The 19717-nt window shown below is 46.9% G+C and overlaps 1 protein-coding gene across 1 annotated transcript in view; it reads right to left on the bottom strand.

The window, feature by feature from the left end:
* Positions 1-5455: 5455 nt before the first annotated feature.
* Positions 5456-19717, bottom strand: part of Itih6 (inter-alpha-trypsin inhibitor heavy chain family member 6) — a 34969-nt gene continuing 20707 nt past the window's right edge. Inside the window, 9 exon segments of the mRNA XM_006995637.3 lie at positions 5456-6523; positions 7714-8091; positions 9532-9645; positions 10012-10047; positions 11258-11350; positions 13120-13291; positions 13293-15166; positions 15910-16081; positions 17668-17784. Of these exon segments, the coding sequence (XP_006995699.3) occupies positions 6312-6523; positions 7714-8091; positions 9532-9645; positions 10012-10047; positions 11258-11350; positions 13120-13291; positions 13293-15166; positions 15910-16081; positions 17668-17784 (3168 nt within the window). The 3' untranslated portion in view covers positions 5456-6311.

Here is a 19717-nt window from a genome sequence, read left to right as displayed (position 1 = left end):
ATAGCTCTGCCTCTATATGCTACTTGGTCTTTTCCCCTTGCAGCTTTTAACATTCTTTCTTTGTTCTGTATATTTAGTGCTTTGATTGTTATGGCCTGGGGGGGGGGGAGACTTTCTTTTTCTGCTCCAATCTATTTGGTATTCTGTATGCTTCTTGTACCTTAATAGGCATCTCCCCCTTTAGGTTAGGGAGATTTTCTTCTATGATTTTGTTGAAAACATTTTCTGTGCCTTTAACCTGGGTTTCTTCTCCTTCCACTATTCCTATTATTCTTAGGTTTGGTCTTTTCATAGCATCCTGGATTTCCTGGGTGTTTTGTGTCAGAATTTTTTTAGATTTAACATTTTCTTTGATGGAGATACCCATTTCTTCTATTGTTTCTTCAATGTGTGAGATTCTGTCTTCCATCTCTTGTATTCTGTTGGTGAAGCTTGCCTCTATGGTTCCTGTTTGAATATCTAAAATTTTTATTTTCAGAATTCCCTCAGTTTGGGTTTCCATTATTGATTCTACTTCTACTTTGGTCCTAAATGTTTTTATTCATTTCTTGTCACTGTTTTTGTGTTTTCATAGATTTCTTTTTTTCAAGACAGAGTTTCTCTGTGTAGCTTTGGAGCCTGTCCTGAATCTCACTCTGAAAACCAGGCTGGCCTCAAAATCACAGAGATCCACCTGCCTCTGCCTCCTGGGTGCTGGGACTAAAGGCGTGCGCCATCGCCACCCAGCTCATAGATTTCTTTAAGGGATTTGTTCATTCCTTCTTTAAGAACTCTATCATATACATAAAGGCTGTTTTAAGGTCTTTTACTTGTGCTCCAACTATGTTGGAATTCTCTGCTGTGGTAGGGCTACTGGGCTGTAATGAAGACATATTATCCTGGCTGTTGTTGATTGTGTTTTTACACTGGGTCTAGGCATCTGGGATTAGGAAGATTTTAATTCTAGGTGCTGATATCTGGTCTTGTCTTTGTTTGGTGGGTATTTTATTCTGTGGTTTCTGTTGCCCTCTCTAGTTCTTAGGAAGAGTGCGGTCACTCTGTGTTGCCTGGTAGGAAAATCTTCTGGTGTCCTGATAGGTGTTGACACTGGATGTTCCAGATAAAATGTGTTTCTGGGTAGGGACCTACTCACAACTCCAGGGAGGCTACCTAGAAAACAGGACCCTAAGAAAGACACAGGGATCCCCCAACGACAGAGAAATGGATGAGATCTACATGAGCAAACTGGACGTGAGGAGGGGTAATGAAGGGCAAGGATTGAGGGAAAGAGAGCTTAGGGGAGCGGGAGATCCCAGCTGGATCAAGAACAGAGAGGGAGAACAAGGAAAAAGAGACCATGGTAAATGAAGACCACATGAGAAAAGGAAGAAACCAAGTGCTAGAGTCCCACAGAAATCCACAAAGATACCCCCACAATAGACTACTGGCAATGGTCCAGAGAAAGCCCGAACTGACCTACTCTGGTGATAGGACGGCCAAACACCCTGTATGCTAGAAACCCCATTCAATGACTGATGGAAGCGGATGCAGGGATCCACGGCCAGGCCCCTGGTGGAGCTCCGGGAGTCCAATCGGTGAGAAAGAGGAGGGATTGTATGATTGAGAATTGTTGACACTATTATTGGAAAAAGCACAGGGACAAATAGCCAAACTAGTGGAAAAACATGAACTATGAACCAATAGCTGAGGAGCCAACAACTGGATCAGGCCCTCTGGATAAGTGAGACAGTTGATTAGCTTGAACTGTTTAGGAGGTCCCCAGTCAGTGGAACCCGGACCTGTCCTTAGTGCTTGAGCTGGCTGTTTGGAACCTGGGGCCTATGCAGGGACACTTTGCTCAGCCTGGGAGGAGGGGACTGGACCTGCCTTGACTGAATCTACCAGGTTGAGCTGAATCCCCAGGGGTGTCCCTGCCCTGGAGGAGATGGGAATGGGGGGGTGGCTTGGGGAGAAGGGGGGCGGGAGGAGGGAGGACAGGGAAATCCATAGCTGATATGTAAAATTAAATTAAATTATAAAAAAACTTAGGAATGGGCGTGGGCTGAGGTGGTGTAGGGGCTTCGGAGGAATGAGGAAAGGAGGGGGTTCCACCCGGATTTGTTTAGTTAGTCCCCTGGGAATGAGGGCGCAGAGTGTGAAGAGGCTACAGCAGGAGGTCTGCTACAGAGCTGGGGATGAGACTGGGGGATTGCATTTGGAGAAATAGAAGGAGAAGTGAAGATCTTCAGTCAGCCTACCTGCTTCCATGGTCAGAGTGGCCTGTGGTGTTGGAGTTGGGGGCTGGTATCAAGCAATGAGTGGAGGTAAGGAAGGTTGGAGGGGGAAGATCTGTGTGATCCCCTGGAGATGGGTACAGGAGGGGGGAGGCTGCCGCAGGTGGTCTGCTGCAGATCTGGGGATGAGACTGGGGTACTGGACTTGGAGGAGCAGAGGGAGAGGTGAAGATGTACAGTTAGCTTACGTATTTTCCTGACCAGAGTGCATCTCTTAGTTTTCTGACATTTCTACAGCTGTGTCTCTGTGTTCTAGTGTCATCGTCGCAGTGTCTGTAAAGACCAGTTCTATGTAACTCTGTGTCTGTGTGTGCATGCCTCATCATTGACTCTATTCTTTGCGCCAGCTTTCCTGTGTCTCACTGCCAGTTTACCTTGGCATATGTGTATCCCAGGGTTTACTTTTTCCAATGTATCCTTGTGTCTCAGAGGTATCTTAAAGCCTCCTGTCTCTACACCGCCGCATTTCTTTGTTCTAGTGTTAGTACTTTGTTTCGGCTCCGAGATTAGTTTCCCATATGTTTCATTTTTTTGTGCCAGCTCTTTGTGTTGTAGTATCTCAGGTACTGTGTGTTCCTTTGTGTACATATACCAGTGTCTCTGTGTACCAGCATTTGGTACTATCTATTGCCTCTGTAGTTCTGTGTATCTGACACCTGTCATAGAGCTTATGTGTGTTAAATATTTATTCATGCCAGTGTGTCTGTGTGTTTTAGTGGCTATGTATGTTTTCCTTTGTCTGTATGAATCATAATATTTGTATGACAAGCACTTGAATTTTGTCTACATAATTCAGTTTCCTAAGATTTATGTATACCAAGGTTTCTGTGTCCTGGTGTCTGTGGTTTCTATGGTATGCTGTGATCTATAATCTGTATGTCCTTGGTTGTCAGTAAGTCTATGAGTGTCTGTTTCGAACTCTTAATACTTCTCCATGCCATAAATTCTATCAGTCTCTGTGTACCAACAATGGCCTCTCTCTGGGTATCACTATGACACTATATTCTTTACTTCTGCCCTTGTCTCCACATGCTCTGGCTGTATGTTTCAATGCTTCTGTATCCTTACCCTTGAATGTACCTGAGATTTAGCATGTCCCAAGCTTCTTTGCTAGTGTCTGTGTCTTCCTGTCTCTGTGTGCCCACAAAGCTCATGTCTCACTGCCTGCTTCTCTAGTGAGTTGCTATTGTTGCAGTGCACGTGTGTGTGTGTGTGTGTGTGTGTCCCCTTTTCTGTGTAGCACTTAGTTTTTGTGTATTCCCGATTATCCACCAGTGATTCTTTACATGTTTCCCAATTTCTGTATATTCATAATTCTTCATATGTCTTTGAATCTTTGTGCATCCCTGAGTCTGTATATGCAGAACCTTTACATGGCTTGAGTGTGTTTTCATGCTACCTACTGGCTACACAAGGTGACTGGGTACCCAGCAGCCTCTGTATTCCACTCTCAATTTGTTCCTATCTCTGTGTGGCCCTGACTCTTTGCATATACTGGACACTCTGTGATCCAGCACGTGTTCCTGTCTTCTTGTGTCTGTGTGTCCCTGAGTTCCTTTATTCCGGTGTCCACATGCTCATGGTCTGCATATGCTGCCTTCCATGTGCCCGATAACAAAGAGTCCCCAAGTCTGTACATCTCCAGAACTTCCTCTCTCATGTCTAAACCTCTGTGCTCTGCTAGTTCTGTTCTCCATCTCTCTCCCCCACACTTTGTCAATGTCTCTGTGTGACTACTTATAGTACTGAACCTGTGCTCTCCTAGTCCTCGAGTCTTTGTCGTGGGTCCCACGTGAGAGTAGTCCTGTTTCTGTGAATTTATTTGTCTCAGTATTTCTCTGCATCTCTTTCTTTTTGTCTCATTGTCCTTGGTTCCACGTCTTTGCCTCCCTATTTTGTCTAGGGTCTGGAGCCATGCTTTTGAATCATAACCTACTACCTTTATGTGCTTAGGTTGAAGTCACTGTTCTTATCCCTTCATTTGTAGCCTTGGTTTGCCACCTGATATATGTCTCTGCTATAGGTGTCCTCAGGTTTATCCTGATTCAATGTCATCGCATCCCTACCCTTCTCATCATCCTCTGCCTCCTGACCTATATTCTGTGTCTAGTTTTCTTTCTTTCTATCTCCACCTTTCCAGGCATATCTATCTATTTCTGTTTCCAAATCGGCCCTACGTTCACGTGACTAGATTTGTGGGTTCACATTCCCGTCTACTACTTCTCTGTCTCTGAGTCTGCTGTCTGTGCATCACAGTGCCCCATGGTCCCTGTGCTGGTAGCTGCCTCCCCTTCTGTCTGTGCTGTCTGGCCTGATGGCTATCTCTTTCCCGTAGTTTTCATTGTTCAGGGGTTTTCTCCCTTTGTTTCTAGATCTTGGAGTATGCGGATCTCTGATGTTGACTCATTCTTCTTCCGCAGGTGCTGATATCACTGGATCTTTGCCATTGCATCTGGGACTCCGCAATGTCTGTTTCCACATCTTGCGTGTGTGTCTCTGGGTTATCATTTCATCCCTACCTATGTCTGCAAATCAGATTGTCAGTATATTTCCGTGTTTCTACTTTTTCCATCCTTGGCTGGTTTTTGGACTGTGATCCTGCCAGTGTCTTCCTGGTTATCTTTGTATCTTTGTGTTTCTGTGATCTTAATATCTTTGCTCCAGTCTGGATCTCTGTGCCGGTTCGTTTGTAATTTGTCATGTCTCGTTCTTCACATTTGCCACTGTGCCAAAGTCATCTCTTCTTTTTGTCTCTTTGCATTTCTGTGAAGGGACAGTAACTTAAAGTCACAGGAACATTGAACCCCAGCAAGAAAACATATGTTTCTGTCTCTGATACAGTCACTCTGGCACTCTGGCCTCTTTATCTCTTTGTGTCCGTATATTCATGTTTTTCTTTTTATTGCTGCTGCTGTTGTTGCTTGAGACAGGTCCTTGTCACGGAGCTCAGGTTGGCCTCAAACTCACTATGTAGCTCAGATTGGCCTTGAAATTAAAGCCACCTTCCTGCCCCAGCCTGCCAAATGCTGAGATTACAGGCATGTGGCCCCACGCCCAGCTGTCCATGTTTCATTGTTCTGCGTCCCTGTACTTTCGGTGACCATGTCTCCTCTGTCACTGTACTTCCATATTCGTGTCTTTGTGGCTGGTGACCTATGTCTTTGGTTGCATGCTTACTGCGATTCAATGGCTATTCTTGTACATTCATTTATTCTACACATATTTATTAAGCACCTGCCATGTGCCATGAACTGTGGCTACAGAGGATCCAGAACAGATTCTTGCTCTCAGAGAGCTTACAGGCTTAGCCAGGATCCAGATGAGGAAACAGATGATTACTAGACAGTATGAAAACTGCTATGAGATCAGGCAGGACATAAAGCAGGTGCCACGCTCACCTCATGGAAGGCCCAGGGAATGCCTTCTAGGAGAGGGGGTAACTAAGACTTGAAAGATGAATTGAGTTTACCTAGATGGGGGAAGAGTGTCCCACACAGAAGGTGGAATACACATAGAAGTGCAGTGGTGGGGACCATCATAGCTTACTAGGGAAATCCCAAGAGCTAGGAGTACATCGTAGGCATAAGGGAACGCCGTGAGCAGGACTCATGACTCAGTGAGACTTTGGCTTTAGGAAAGGCAGTCTGTGGGCTATGAAAAGAGAAAATGAAGTTGGGAAGGTGAGGTGGAGGTAGGGTGGGGGATTCTGAGAGGAACAGATGGGGGTATGGAGGGGTTGATGAGGTCAAAGTCCATTGTACACATGTGCGGAATTCTCAAGGAATGAAAAAAAAGGAAAGTCACTTCCAGGGCTAATGTGAATTTGGAGGGGGCAGAGAGTATAAAGAAGAACCACGAGGTGAGCATACTAAAGCTTTTAGGCCTGAAGTTCTGCTTAGCTCTATATTTGTCCCTTAGCACATGTATAGGCGGCCTTTATGTGCACTTCCATGTACCCAGGCCTGTGTCCTGGTTGACTCCATGCCCTAGCCTCTGGATCTACAAATTTAGACCCCCTGGCTCTAGGTCCAGGAGCCATCACAGAACATAGGCAAGGTAGGGCCGACCCAGCAGCCGTTCCACATGAGAGCGTTTCACCAGCCAGCAGGAAGTCCAGCGGGGATGAAGCCTTGGTGACACTTTCAGCAGCTTCTTGCCTAGTACCGCTGGCACATCTGGGCCCTGGTGCTTCTGTATGTAGGACCCAGTAGGTCCTGTTACCAGCCGGATATCTGTGTGCTGAAACTGTCCTGAGGGAGAGAAGATGGAGCAGCAGTTAGAGCTCCGAGGAGGCCTGAAAGCAAGGAATCTAGGAGGAACGTGGCAGGGTGGAGCATCTGGCCTGCAGGAGGGGAGAGGCTGGACACCATGGAAACCATGGAAGAGCCCGATGGGACAGGGCTGTGGTGTGGACGTGGACAGTCAAGATAGCAGAGATAAAGAGAGCAGCTGGGCTTGGAGAAGACAGGAAGATACAGGGGAAGAAGAGGTTCAAGGAACCTCAGGGAGGTGAAGATATCTGTCTGACTGATGGTCGCTGGCCTCAGGTGCTGCCAGGGTCTTCAGACTTCTTATAGTCTGGCTCCCTACAGCCCGCTTTCACAGAAGGCTCAAGATGCAGATGGTGCTTTATAATACTAAGAGCTTGCTGTGTCTTTCTCTGTTTAGAACCTTTCATGGCTTCCCCCTCCCATGGTGCCTTTGAGATAAAGTAAAATTCCTCAACTTGACGCTCAGCTTGATCATGCCGGCAGGCAGGCGCTAGCTCCTCCCAGTCTCCATTCCTTTCCCCCACGCTGCTCCTGCTTAGCTTGCTTAGCCGCGCGGCTGCAATGCCCTCCCTCTTCAGGGAGGTCTTTCTTGAGCTCCGAGACCCCGTGGGATATTGTAGCTTCCTGTGCAGCTCACTGGACACTCGCCACTCCTGGTGATCACTATTCTATGGCTGACTCTTTCCTTTTCCCGTGTCAGGAGCATCCCAAAGGCAGAGTTTGGTTTTCATTTCTCTTCAGAGTTGAGAGCACTGAATGTGAGGGGCCCACTAGACCTTCATCCTAAAAAAGGTTTCTGGGCTGGAGAAAAGGCTCAGAGGTTAAGGGCACTTGCTGTCCTTGCAGAAGTCCTGAGTTTGGTTGCCAGCACCCACATAGGCTCACAAACTTCTTCAGCTCAGGGAATCTGAGAAGGCCCTCTTTTGGCCTCTGAGGTTACCCAGCATACACACGGTGCACACACACACATATGTGCAGGCAAAACATTTATATACATAAAAATAAAAAGAAAGAAGGAAAGAAAGAAAGAAAGAAAGAAAGAAAGAAAGAAAGAAAGAAAGAAAGAAAGAAAGAAAGAAAGAAAGAAAGAAAGAAAGAAAGAAAGAAAGAAAAGAGGTTTCCGTTAGGACTGGTACACCATAGTTCCTTTCAACCTCAGCAGCACTTACCCATCAGGCCACGGGCTGAGGGGCTGAGGCCTGAGCCATTGGCCACATAGAACCCCAAATGGGGTAGTTGTAGTGTGCTGGGGTGTCTGTAGTGGTGACGAAGGATGAGGAAGTTGAGGTGGGGCCCAAGTTGGAGGGTGAGATGGTCTGCAGAAGCGACATGGAGCTCCAGTTGGGGCTTCTTCACCAGGGCAGGTTGGTCCCAGCGTAAGTTCAAGGTACCCTCACCTTGCACAGATATGGAACTGCGGCTTATTGTAATAGTGTAGGCCCGGGGTTTATCTGAAGTGATTGTGATGATCTGGAAGTATGTACGGGTCTGGTCCTCATGGCCTGGCCTTGGTGGTGCTCCAAGCAACTTCCCACTCACATGCAACCCTGTAAGGGGGAGATGCAACATAGAGCACACAGGCTTCCATCCCAGCATGCACATGGTGACCCACTGCACAGGCAGGTGTGAGGTCTTAGGTCCCAGGGTTTAGATGATATAATTCAGATTTGTGGCTAGAATGCTCTCTCTCACGTGGAAATGCTTCCACCATGGTCCATCCTGAGCTGTGTGTAAGGGGAGCATGTACACAATGCTTATCCTAATGTGACTATTTACATGTATATGTGAATATTTGCCCATTGCTGTATAAATCTGTGTGTTTGGTTATATTCTGATGAAGATCTCTGGGAATATCAGTGCATCCACATGTTTGAAGAAGATGGCATGTTACAATGTGTATTTTTGGTTGCATGATTATATGTGCCTCTGGATATGTTGATGGTCTATGTCTTGGCTGGTTGTAAGATATGTTGGCATGTATGAAGTGTCAGAACGCATGCACCTAGATGCATGCCAGTGTGTATCAGGTGACTATTTCTGTGCACTAGTGTATTTCATGTGTCTGATGTGGCAGGGAGTATGTGCTACTTCTATGCATTTGATTCCTGGAAATCGGGATGAATCTGGAAGCAACAGGGCTTCTATGTCTGAATGTGTTGATGTGTGTGGGTTACTGTGTGGTACATATTTGCATATTTTTGGGTGGGTATGTGGAATGTCAAAATAATTTACCATATACCCTGGTATGTATCTCTGACTATCTTAGTGTTTTTACAAATGTGCTTGTTTTCATTTTTTTGTACTTTTACATGTTATTTATTTCATTTTTGATTTATTTATTTTTGAGACAGCCTCTCACTATGTAGCCCTGGCTGTCCTGGTACTCACTATATAGACCGGGCTGACCTCGAACTCACAGAGAATCCTTCTGCCTCTGCCTCCTGACAACTGGGATTTAAGGCATGTACCACTATGCCTAGCTTTAGATTTATCTATGTATTTTTTATGTGTGTGAATATTTTGCCAGCATGTATGTATGCATACCATGTGCATGTCTGGTGCCTATGGAGGTCAGAAGAGGGTGTGAGATCCCCTGGAACTGGAGTTACAGATGTTTGTGAGTCATATGTTTGCTTTCCTATGTATTCTTGTATATTACAAGGTACTATACATAATTATTATTTTATGTTATAAAATACAAATATATAGAGCATATAATATTTATATTATACATATATGCATTATACACATATTATATCATCTGTGCATATATGTGTGTATGTATATATGTACATACTCTGGGCCTCCAGAATTGTAAGCCAACACAAATTCTCTTTATAAAATAGTGCCCCAGTATATAAAATATACCATTATTTTATATACTCTACTATAAGGTATATATAGTAAAGTGCTAAATGTCTAGGGTTGTTAACATGAGAACACCCAGCTGTGGTCTTGTGTGGGAATGGAGTCCTTGGGGTTCTCACCTGCCTTAGGGTCCTCTATAAGCTGCAATAGGTCCCCTGGGCGCCCATCCAGTGTGAAGCAGATCTTCTCTCCTGAGTGAGGAATGTGGATCACAAAGTGGGGGTCCCCATCCACTGTAAGGCAGGATATGGAACTCTGAAGTTATGAGTCTTGAAGGAATGGGAGAAAGGAGAGTGAAGGAGAAGAGGAGAATGGAAGAGTGTCTGTTTTCAAGAAAGAGGAAGAGGGGAGAAGAAGAGGGAGAGGGAAAAAGAAAGAGAGGGAGAGGAAGGGAAGAAGGGAAGAAGGGAGGGAGGGAGAGGGAGAGGGAGAGGGAGAGGGAGAGGGAGAGGGAGAGGGAGAGGGAGAGGGAGAGGGAGAGGGAGAGGGAGAGGGAGAGAGAGAGAGAGAGAGAGAGAGAGAGAGAGAGAGAGAGAGAGAGAGAGAGAGCCCAGTGTCAGTCCAGTGTACAGAGTGGTGGGGGGTTGGGAGTGGATTACCAGAGGACGAGAAGGTGAAGATGCCTGGTAATGTGCCTGCAAAGGACAGAGGACATACATCAATAAAGAATTGATTTAACATCCCCAACAACCCTGGGACCCTCTGGCTTCTGAGTCCTAGGTAAGGGCCAAATTCCTGGGCTCTGTATTCAAACTTTTTCTGGAATTTATTTCTCCAATCTTTTCTTTATGCTTTATGCTATACTAGTCAAATTGACTTATTTGTTATTGTTTGTTTTTTTAAGTCAGGGTCTCACTGTATAGCCCAGGCTGGACTTGAACTCTTAATCCTCCTTCCCTCAGCCTCTGGAGTGCCGGGATCACACATGACCATCACACTTGACCCTGAACTGACTGTTGTTATGAGTGCCTTGCCTTTTTTGTTGTTGTTATTGCTGCTGCTGCTTCCTGTTTTTCTTGCCATTTGGAATGTTTTCCGTTCCTTTTCTTACTCAAAGTCAATTTCTGGTTATCCTTCAAGGTCAGACCAATTGATGGATTAATGGATTATTAGAGAGTGATTGTTCTAAAAGCTACCTCTTTGGGCTAGCTTGCTCTGGCTTGCTGAGTGATGACTTGCACTGCTTTGAGATTCTTTGAGTTCCTATCATCAAGGAGACTTTCAAGAGATGCAGCCAACTCTACTTTGGACCTCGAAGAATCTCTTCTTTGTGAATTACCCATTCTGTAGCATTCCATTACAGCAGGAGGAGAACACGGTGATGGGAATGGAGGTTGTCTTATTTTTAGTTGAAAAACATTTTCATATAATATACTTTAATTATGTTTCCCTTTCCCCAATTCCTCCCAGATCCTCCTCACCTCCTTACATACCCAACTTTATATTCTCTCTCTTTCAAAACAAACAAACAAAAAACAAAAACAAAAAAGAAACAGAAAAACACAAAAATGAAAATAAAAAACAAGCAAAGGACCAATAAGATAAAAAACTGTTCAAAGAAAGCAGTATGAGACAAAAGGTCTACAAAAACACCATTGAATTCATTCTGTGTTGGCTAACATGGGCATAGGACCTGCCCTGGTGTGTGGCTGAACCACTCAGTAAGAATCCATTGGAGAAAACTAATTCTACAGTGAGTGTTCTTCTAAACTGCTCAATTCATGGTAATTTGTTACATGATGATGGAAAATGAATATCTTGCCCCTCCTCTAGGCTCCCACACTGTCAACATTGAATAGAGACGAGGGCTTAGAGGGGTCTTGGCCAGAGGAGCTCCTTGTTTACCTTTTGCTAGCTCCACGGAACTTTCCTTGGAGTCCATATCATGTTCAGTTCCTCCCAGGATCCTCTCAGAATTGCCATCCCAGTGTGGACTTCCTGCCAAACACAAAGGAATAAAAGGAATCCTCCCCACGCCTGGGTCAAAGAGAAGACAGGGTCTCACTGTGCAGTCCAGACTTGCCTCCAACTACTGATCCTAATGCTGCAGTTTCCCAAGTACCAGGATTCTATGTGACCTCCATATCTGGTCCTTTCTTCCTTCTGACTGGGAGAGTCCTCACCGGCTACCCAAACTAACCCGTGTCTATATTCGTCACAGCCCCTTTCAAGCTCAGATACATTCAAATTTCTTACTCATAACACCTATATATTCATCTGTTCATTCACTCTTTTATTCTTCCAGGCACTGCTTAGGTAGGCATCAGGATATGATGGTGAGAAAGACATGTGTGGCTTCTTACCTGGTGAAATATCATAGTCAAGATTATCAATGGTGGTGGATGTTATACAAAAAAAAAATTGGACTGATCAAGGAAGTAAAGGCCTAAAGTGGCCTGTGGAGGAGGAAGGTGGGTAAGAAAGCTGATCTGAGATCCAAGGCACCGGCTGGAGTTTTAGGACTAGAGGAAAGGGTGAATCAAGGAGAAGCAGTAAGAAAGACATACTTGAGTTGTGGTTGGGGAGGGTCCAGTGGGAGGGGCAGGGATAAAACCAGGGGTCTAGAGTTCAGAGGACAAGTGGGAGCGTGGGAGAAGGTGAAGTCAGTGTGGTGTGGGCATGCAGAGCACTCCATGCAGGCCTTGCAGGCCACAAAGGAGACTTTGAACTGTACTCCAGGTGTGAGGGGAAATCCTTGAGGAGCATTATGTAAGAAAGGGACATGAATTGATTTGTTTCTTTGAAAAATTTCTTGGCCTACAAGAGGGCAAGAGGAGACTGGTATGGAGACAAGAAGAGCCATTTGAGATGAGATGGTAGAGTTTGTCTGATCTGTGATAGTGGCAGTTGGGATCGTGGGAAGTCAGTGGATTTGGGAGATAGATTGGAGGCAATATCACCAGGATGTAGAGGTAGGTGGGATATTGAGGGAAGTGAGGGACATGGTACGTTAAAGATGTGGTCCAAATTTGTGTTCCTGTGAATTATTGCTACCCCCTAACCCTTTCTAACCCTCTGTTATAAAGTAACTCAAGAAATTTTTCTTTAAAAAAAGCTGAATAGTGGCATGGTGAGACACATTTCTTTCAGGAGCAGAAAGTATGGGTTCTAGTCCCCGACTAGCTGTGTGACATTAAACAAGTTGTTTCACCTCTCTGTGCTTCAGTTTCCCTGTGTATAAAATGCATTATCAATAGTTTCTCATGGGGAATTAAATGGTAGATTAAAAACATGATATGCAGAGAAGTACCTGTACATAGGGAGAGCTAGAAATTATAATTTAATAGTCTTTGGGAAATGTAATGGTAATTACCACTATTTTCCATAAAATTTATATCCCTTTTATTAAGTGGGACTGTTCACAGAGTACAGAACAACCAAGCAGACCTGCCTTACCTAGTGATGTTCCAATTTAGACTACCACATTCCTCCCCTGCTTGGGAGTCAGCAACCATTCTTTTTCAACAAGACAAATGTCAACTCTAGTTTAGCCAGTTTGCTTCTGTTTAACCTTTCCAGTCTTATCTGCCAAGGCCTCTGATTCTGTGCCTATGTACCAAGGTCTAGAAATGTTAACTAGTCCAAAGTCCCAAAGCAACCAAGGAAGCTTCTGGAGCATTACTAGAAATCATGCATACCTCCTACACTCAGCTCTCTCCATTCCCACCTCCCCGGCTCTGCCTTGGTCTCTTGCCAGCAGCACTTACCATCTCTGTCAGGAGTGAGAAACGTATAGAAGACTGGTGGGTTCAAGGACTCCACGAACTTGGACTCTACCACTGACTCTGGCAGCAGCTGGAACTTCTCTGGGAGAAGATGAAGACTGATAGCCTCAGGGGGAGTGCTGGAAGGCAGCAAGATTGGGAGGTTTTGGGGAGATGCCCCCTGGCATAGGACCAGAGCTGCTGGTTAGGGCCATTATTAGAATCCCTGGCAGAGATGGTCCCAGAACTTGCCTGGTGCTCTTGGGTCCTAGTGGCGGCTCTTGCTGATGCCAGAGTCTTGCAGTGGGCAGCAGAGAGATCGGAGTAGGGTTAAAGGAAGAAGGGAGAGGCTCGCCAGGACTAGATGTGGGCACAGTACTGCTGGGACTTGTGGAACTCGAGAGTGTGTTCGAAAATGTGCCGAGACTCTGAGGAACTAGTGGCCTGGGCCTGGCAGGTAGTGGGATTTGGGCGTTATAGGGAGTTGGGGTTCTGGACTTGGAAAGTGGTAAGCTAGTAGAAGTTTGGTGAGATGAGACACTAGATTTAGGAGATGAAGGAATTTTAGGAGACTTGGGCAAGACAATCCCTGATCTAGAGTGTGGTAAATTTGGGGGAGTCTTGGGAACAAGACCCTTGGAGCTGAGGTGCAATGGGTGTTTGGATATCTGAAATGTGGAGATAGATTTGGGCCGTGGCAGGCTTTGGAGTGTCTGTGATATGGATTCCCCAGGTTGAGGGTATGATGGGGTATCTGGTGTAGGTTGGGCATCTGATGAAGCAGGAAGTTTGGAAGGAGTAAATGGATTAAAATGTTTCATAGTGCTACCTTTGGGCTGGGCAGGGGTGACAGGATTCAGAGGTAGGACATGTGTCCTAGAATTAACAAGTGATATCACACCAGGATTCTGGTGTGATGAAGTGTTGGGCTGCAGAGGCAATGGGACATTAGAACTTGAAGGCACAGGGGCAAGAGGTTTCATCTTCAAAGTTGGCAGTGCCAAGGTACTGGAATCTTGTGCTGGAATTTGGGACTTTGGTTGTACTGAAGTTGGTAGGCTATTAGAACACTGACCCAGTGCCCCCTGCTCCTTGGAACTGGGCACTTTCTTTTTAGGGGCAGTAATAGTTGAGGTTGGTTTCATGGGCCTGGATTTAGAAGAGGCCTCAAGGACTGAGGCTGGTTGAGCTGTGCCTGCTCCTAGGCCAAGGCTTTTGCTGGATGAGGGTGTGCTTGTCTCAGCTGTAGTGGATGGCTGGCTCATGGATTTCTCATTGGTCTTCTCGAGGTGCACCACGACCAGTGAGGTCAGAGGTGTGACAAAGTTGTATTGAAGGGATAGGTTGAGGGCTTTGGCAGCCAGCAGACGGCGAGTGGTAGTGTCCCGGGCTTGGAAGCGTGCCTCCAGCAGCTCCCCAATCGTGACATAAGCCCACAGGCGGCGGATAAAATGTGCCACACTGAGGGCAGGTTTCCCTGGGCAACCAAAGGCTTTCTGGCTGCTGTTGGTGGCTTCTTCACTACGGCGGGCCACAAGAAGCTGACCACTGTGGCCACGGGCTGCTAGGTGGATGCCCAGTTCCTGCTCACCTGGTTGCAACTTGCCAGCTACCACCAACTCTGAGCCACAAAAATAGTTAGGGAAATGGGCCCTAGGGGAGGCCCCAACCAAGCCCCCCAAATAGTCCAAGTGTACATCTGCCAGCAGAGGCTTGGAAATCTCGTCATAGAAGCCCTCTAGTTGCAGAGCAGCATCACTGTCCTCATATATGCGTCTTGCTTCTCCCTGGTTCTCCAGGGACAAACGGCGCAGCAGTGAGAAGTCAGCATCATCCCCAAAGGCCAAGCTGAAAAGAGATACCCTGTGGCCCAATGCCTGACGGATGTTGGAAAGGATCACACTGGGAGTTGTCACGCCGGCTGTGGGCTCCCCATCTGTCAGGAACATGATAAGAGGAATCTGCCCCACACCACGGCCCTTTCCAGGCTCCTGGTTGCTATGGTTCAGCACTGAAGCAGCTGCCAGCAGAGCTGCGTTGATGTCGGTCCCTAATTGGGGAGCAGACTGTGAGATCATTTTCTCAGGCCATTTCTTACCCCCACTGCAGACACACCATGCTCCCAGGCTCATCCTCCCCACTTTATCTTTTCTCACGATGTTCCCACTGCCTGTCCCTCCTAACTCCTTCACGCTCACCCTGGCTCACGTGACCTGATAGTGGCGCCCATATGTCCTTGCCTTTTATCACTCCTGGTCTCAAACCATTCTCTGATTATTTCCCAGGGTGTGTGTGGGGTGGGGGCCAGGATTGTTTCCTTCTCTAGTCAGATGAGAGCCACCCAAAGAGAGCACCACCACCTTCTTACCACAGGGGAGAAGATGGCTTAGGTGACAGAGGCAGAAATCTGGGGAAATGGAGTAAGTATTTGAGATGCAGGATTTAACAAAAGTCAGAACTGGGGCAAATGCTTGGAAAGAAAATCTACAATATTGAGTTTAAAAGTCTTAGCAACATTGTGTTTGCTTTAAGGAAGATGAAACTGAGGTCCAAAGAGAAATATGCTAAGATCCAGGGGAAATCAACCATGTTCTTTCTATCAGGAGACGGAGATGGGGGGAACCAAGAAGAGGATGAAAAGGTATGGTTATATATGCAAAATGTGAAAGTGATGTTTCTGGCAGTGTGATAAATGAGAGGCATGGGTAAATGAAGAGAAGGGCTCAGAAATGGCCTGTCACCACAGCCTATCACCACAGCCTGTCCATTTGGGTAGGCAGGTGTAACACTTACAACCATCTGCTTCCATGCGACTCAGGTAGTTTTTAGCACTGTGGATATTCTGGACAGTGGCTTGGATGGAGCCTTCAGCTTTCCAGATGTTAACTTTGTCAGAAAAGGAAATGATATTGAAGTAGTCACTAGCTTGCATGTCACTGAGGATCGTGTCCATGGCCTTTTTAGTCTGTGGGATACGGGTGAAAGAGACGAGAGAAAATTTGTGCTCCATGAATTTGAAAGGCTCTTTTCACAAGACACTTAGCTCTGAGTGCTTTATGGTTTTAACTGTATTTGACCCTTTCTTTCTGTGAGTTGAGGATGTCAGGTCAAAATGTTTGTCAGGCTTTATGGTAGGTTTAGAAGTTCACTGTCTAATAGAGAAAAAATTCAGTTCTTAATTTACAAGAGTCACATTTCAAGTGTTCAATGACCACATGTGGCCAGTGGCTACTTGTACTAGATAGTACAGAATTTGAGATTATCATCAAGAAAGTTCCAATGGAACCATATATGGTGGTGCATGGCTGTAAACACCACTCAAGAGGCTGAAGTTGAAGGATTGCAAGTTCTAAGACAGCCTGTGATACATAGACTATCTCAAAAAAACAAAACAAAATGAATAAACACAAGAAAAGTCTACTGGACAGCTTCACTTTCAAGTTTTCAGCTCTGTCCTTCCCAGAGCTCTACAGTCTGCATGGTCAATGGTTTCTGAGCCCGTGATTCTGGGAAGAATGATGTCAATCCTTTCAAGTTGGAGGACCTCATGATTACAGAGCTGGCTAGCTGGCTGCTGGAATTTGGTATGCTTTGCTTCCGCTCAGATCTGCTTCTGATCCTCAGTCCCCTCTGTTTCCTCCAGGATTACTGTCTCGTCAGACCCTGGATAACCCAGATTCCATTTCAACTGCATAACTTTGCCCTTGTGCCCTTCAGATAGCACACCATTTCTCCTTTATTTGTTCATATCTTCAATGGGCTTTTACTTGCCGCTTCTCTGGAAAGCACTTTCCTGAGTTGTCTGCTTTCAACCTTCTCACCCAGATAGTCTTTACCCCAGACTGCTCACTAACACCCTTCCATGGAATATTTTCACTCTCCAGTCACATATCCAGTACTCTGATAACAAGTCACAGAATGCTTCTTCCTCTCTCTTTTCCCCATGACAATATTTAACATGGAGCTAGGCATGTAGGAGGTTCCATAGAAAGTAGATTCTAGTATTAGGTACCATTTATAGGACAGCTCCTATGTTCCAGACATTGTTGAATATCTTGGCTGTATCAGTTCCTATAAGCTTTACAGAAGCATAGTGAAGAAGACTAATATGATCCCCATTTCTAGGTAATGGCACTGAGACTTACAAAGATAGACACAGTCATTGGCTCAGAGTCACAAAATTAGTAGTTGATGGATCAGAGACACAAAACAAACATTGAGAGGTGTTAAGGGATGGCAATAGAGCTCAGTCAGTATTGCACTTCTTAGAATGCAGGAAGCCCTGTATTCGATCTCAGCACCACATAAACTGGGCATGGTTGTGCATACCTATAATTCCAGCACTTAGAATTTAGAGGGAAGAGGATCAAATTTCAAGGTCACCCTCAGCTACATGTTGAGATTGAGGGCAGCCAGGGCCATTACAAGAAACAGTGATTCAGAAAAGGAGCAGCAAGTGTTAAAAAAAAAAAGAGTAAAAACAATCATGTTACACTATCAAAAGGGGAGACAGTTATGGATTTCAGAGGCCCCAGGAAAAGGCCTTGTTACCTGCTGCAACTTGGTTCCAAACATGGAGCCGCTCACATCTATAACAAATACCACATTCTTCTCCACTGGCGGGAGGCCTCTGGGGGCAAAGTAGTGAATAAAATAGCCACCATAGATCTGGACAAAGAGAAGGGGAGCCAAGAAGAACAACGCTGAGAGCCAATCCGAATCGGGCCCCTCACACTCCCTGCATCACAGCCTGCTCTCCCCTGCCCAGGCCAGCTCCCTCTCCCAGGCTGGCTGTTGGCTCAGCCTTGCTCTGCACACCAGAACTGAACCTCTGCGCCTGAGCCCTTCATCGCAGGCCTTGCCAGGAGCAGCAGAGGGGAGAGGAGAGGCTTGGGGCCCAGGCCTACAAGGGTCAGCATCTCTGTACTGTGTGAGTTCCTGTCCCTGGGACAGGCGGACTTGCACAGGCTTGGGGGTCCCCGGGGACGTTTGTCTGGGCTCCAGGAACGGAAAGTATTGTTTTAACCTCCCTCAACAGAGTGAGCCCGGGGCCCAGCTCACTGCTGCCAAGGGCTGGGAGCTTGCAGGGCCTCCTTCTCCTCCTAAACACTCCTTTCTGCTGTTGCTGGGCAGAGCAGGGAGGGGAGGAGGAAGCAGAGGCCAACAGAGCTGTCTGTGCAGAGGGGATTGGTTAGCACCAGGTACAGATGCCTTGGGCTGTCCTGATGTGATTGGCTGCCGGCCCCTGCCCCCACACTCCATCTTTCCCTCTGCAGAGCCTGAGGGCTGGGTCTGTGCAGGGATGGGAAGGAGATGGGCCTGGAGGCCCTCAGGACCAGTGTCCTCTCCAGCCCAGGGAGGCCTAGGCTGCCTAGGGGTCTAGGCTGTCCTGGAGCCTGCAGTTCGAGGCCTGAGGCCTGAGGGCTGCCCAGGGCAAGCAGTATTTGCTCCTGCCTGCCCTCAATCACACTGGGAGCCCCCTTTTTCCAGAGGAGAGGGAATGGGAAGAGGAAATGCTTTCCCCCTGCATCCCTGCCTCTGAATTAATTCACACAGAATGGGGGGCCTATTCCACACAATCCTGGCTCCTTGTCCCACGTCCCCAAGGCTTCTATCACTCACCCACCCTGTCACTGTCAAGCCATGGGCAGAATCCTTGGGGGGCTCCAATGTACCTGGTATACCTGCGGGGGGGGGGGAGGGGGAGAGAATGTGCCCACCAATCCTGGACTGCATTCTAACCAGATTTCTAGTGGCTAGCTTGTAGCCTGGGTGCCAGAAACTGCCCAGCAAGCTCCCACAGCCCTTTTAGTCAGTCACCACATAGTCTCAGTCCCTGAGCCCACTGAAGGGCACCAAGTCATATGCACTGGCACAACCCACCTTGACTGGGGAGGGGTTCATATGCCTCCCGCTGAGGGCCATGCCTTCTTGCCATGGACCCTGTATGAGATCAACCACCTTATTTCTGTGTCAGCAGCTCTCCCAGGAAGCCCCATACTAGGTCTTCCTTACAGCGTGGGCAAGCATGTGCTTTCCACTCACTGACACATCCCCCTGCTCCCAGTTGCCCTGGGACTTCTAACCAGCTTCTTTCCCCCTGGGAGCATCCCAGCTAAAGACATGGGCAGCTGCGAGAGTCCCTACCAGTGTTCATTCCCGTTGAACCCACAGCACGTGCTGCTCCCAGACTCACGGCCTCCAACACTAAAGGCATCTAGGACAAGCTTGGTTCCTAAGCCAGCAGAAGTCTTTGGTCTCTGAGCAGACCCCACCTCCCTGGTGCCTTTCCCTCTTACAAGAGGGATTCTGAGACCCTGAGCTCTCCTCCTGCCATCACAGGCCACCTCTTCAGAGCACTTTCTCTGTCCCTTTGCCCCCACACCCATCCTCCCACCCCAGCCAAGACAGCACGTGCAAAGTTTTCCAGGTCATTGTCTGCACTGGGAAAGCTTAAGAGAGTTAGGCAAGCTGGTGGGGCTGAGTGGCTCTGAGCAGGCCCTTCGATTTGGGTCCCGGTACCCCGAGCCATTTGGACAGTGTAGACAGCTCAATGTAAGATTCCCTGTCTTACTGCAGTCCTTCCAGCCCTGCCTCGTGG

This window comes from Peromyscus maniculatus, chromosome X (genome assembly GCF_049852395.1).
Source record: "Peromyscus maniculatus bairdii isolate BWxNUB_F1_BW_parent chromosome X, HU_Pman_BW_mat_3.1, whole genome shotgun sequence".
In the NCBI taxonomy this organism is placed as follows: Eukaryota; Metazoa; Chordata; class Mammalia; order Rodentia; family Cricetidae; genus Peromyscus; species Peromyscus maniculatus.
The sequence above is the reverse complement of the archived record's forward strand: the minus strand, read 5'-3'. Positions and strand labels throughout refer to the sequence as shown.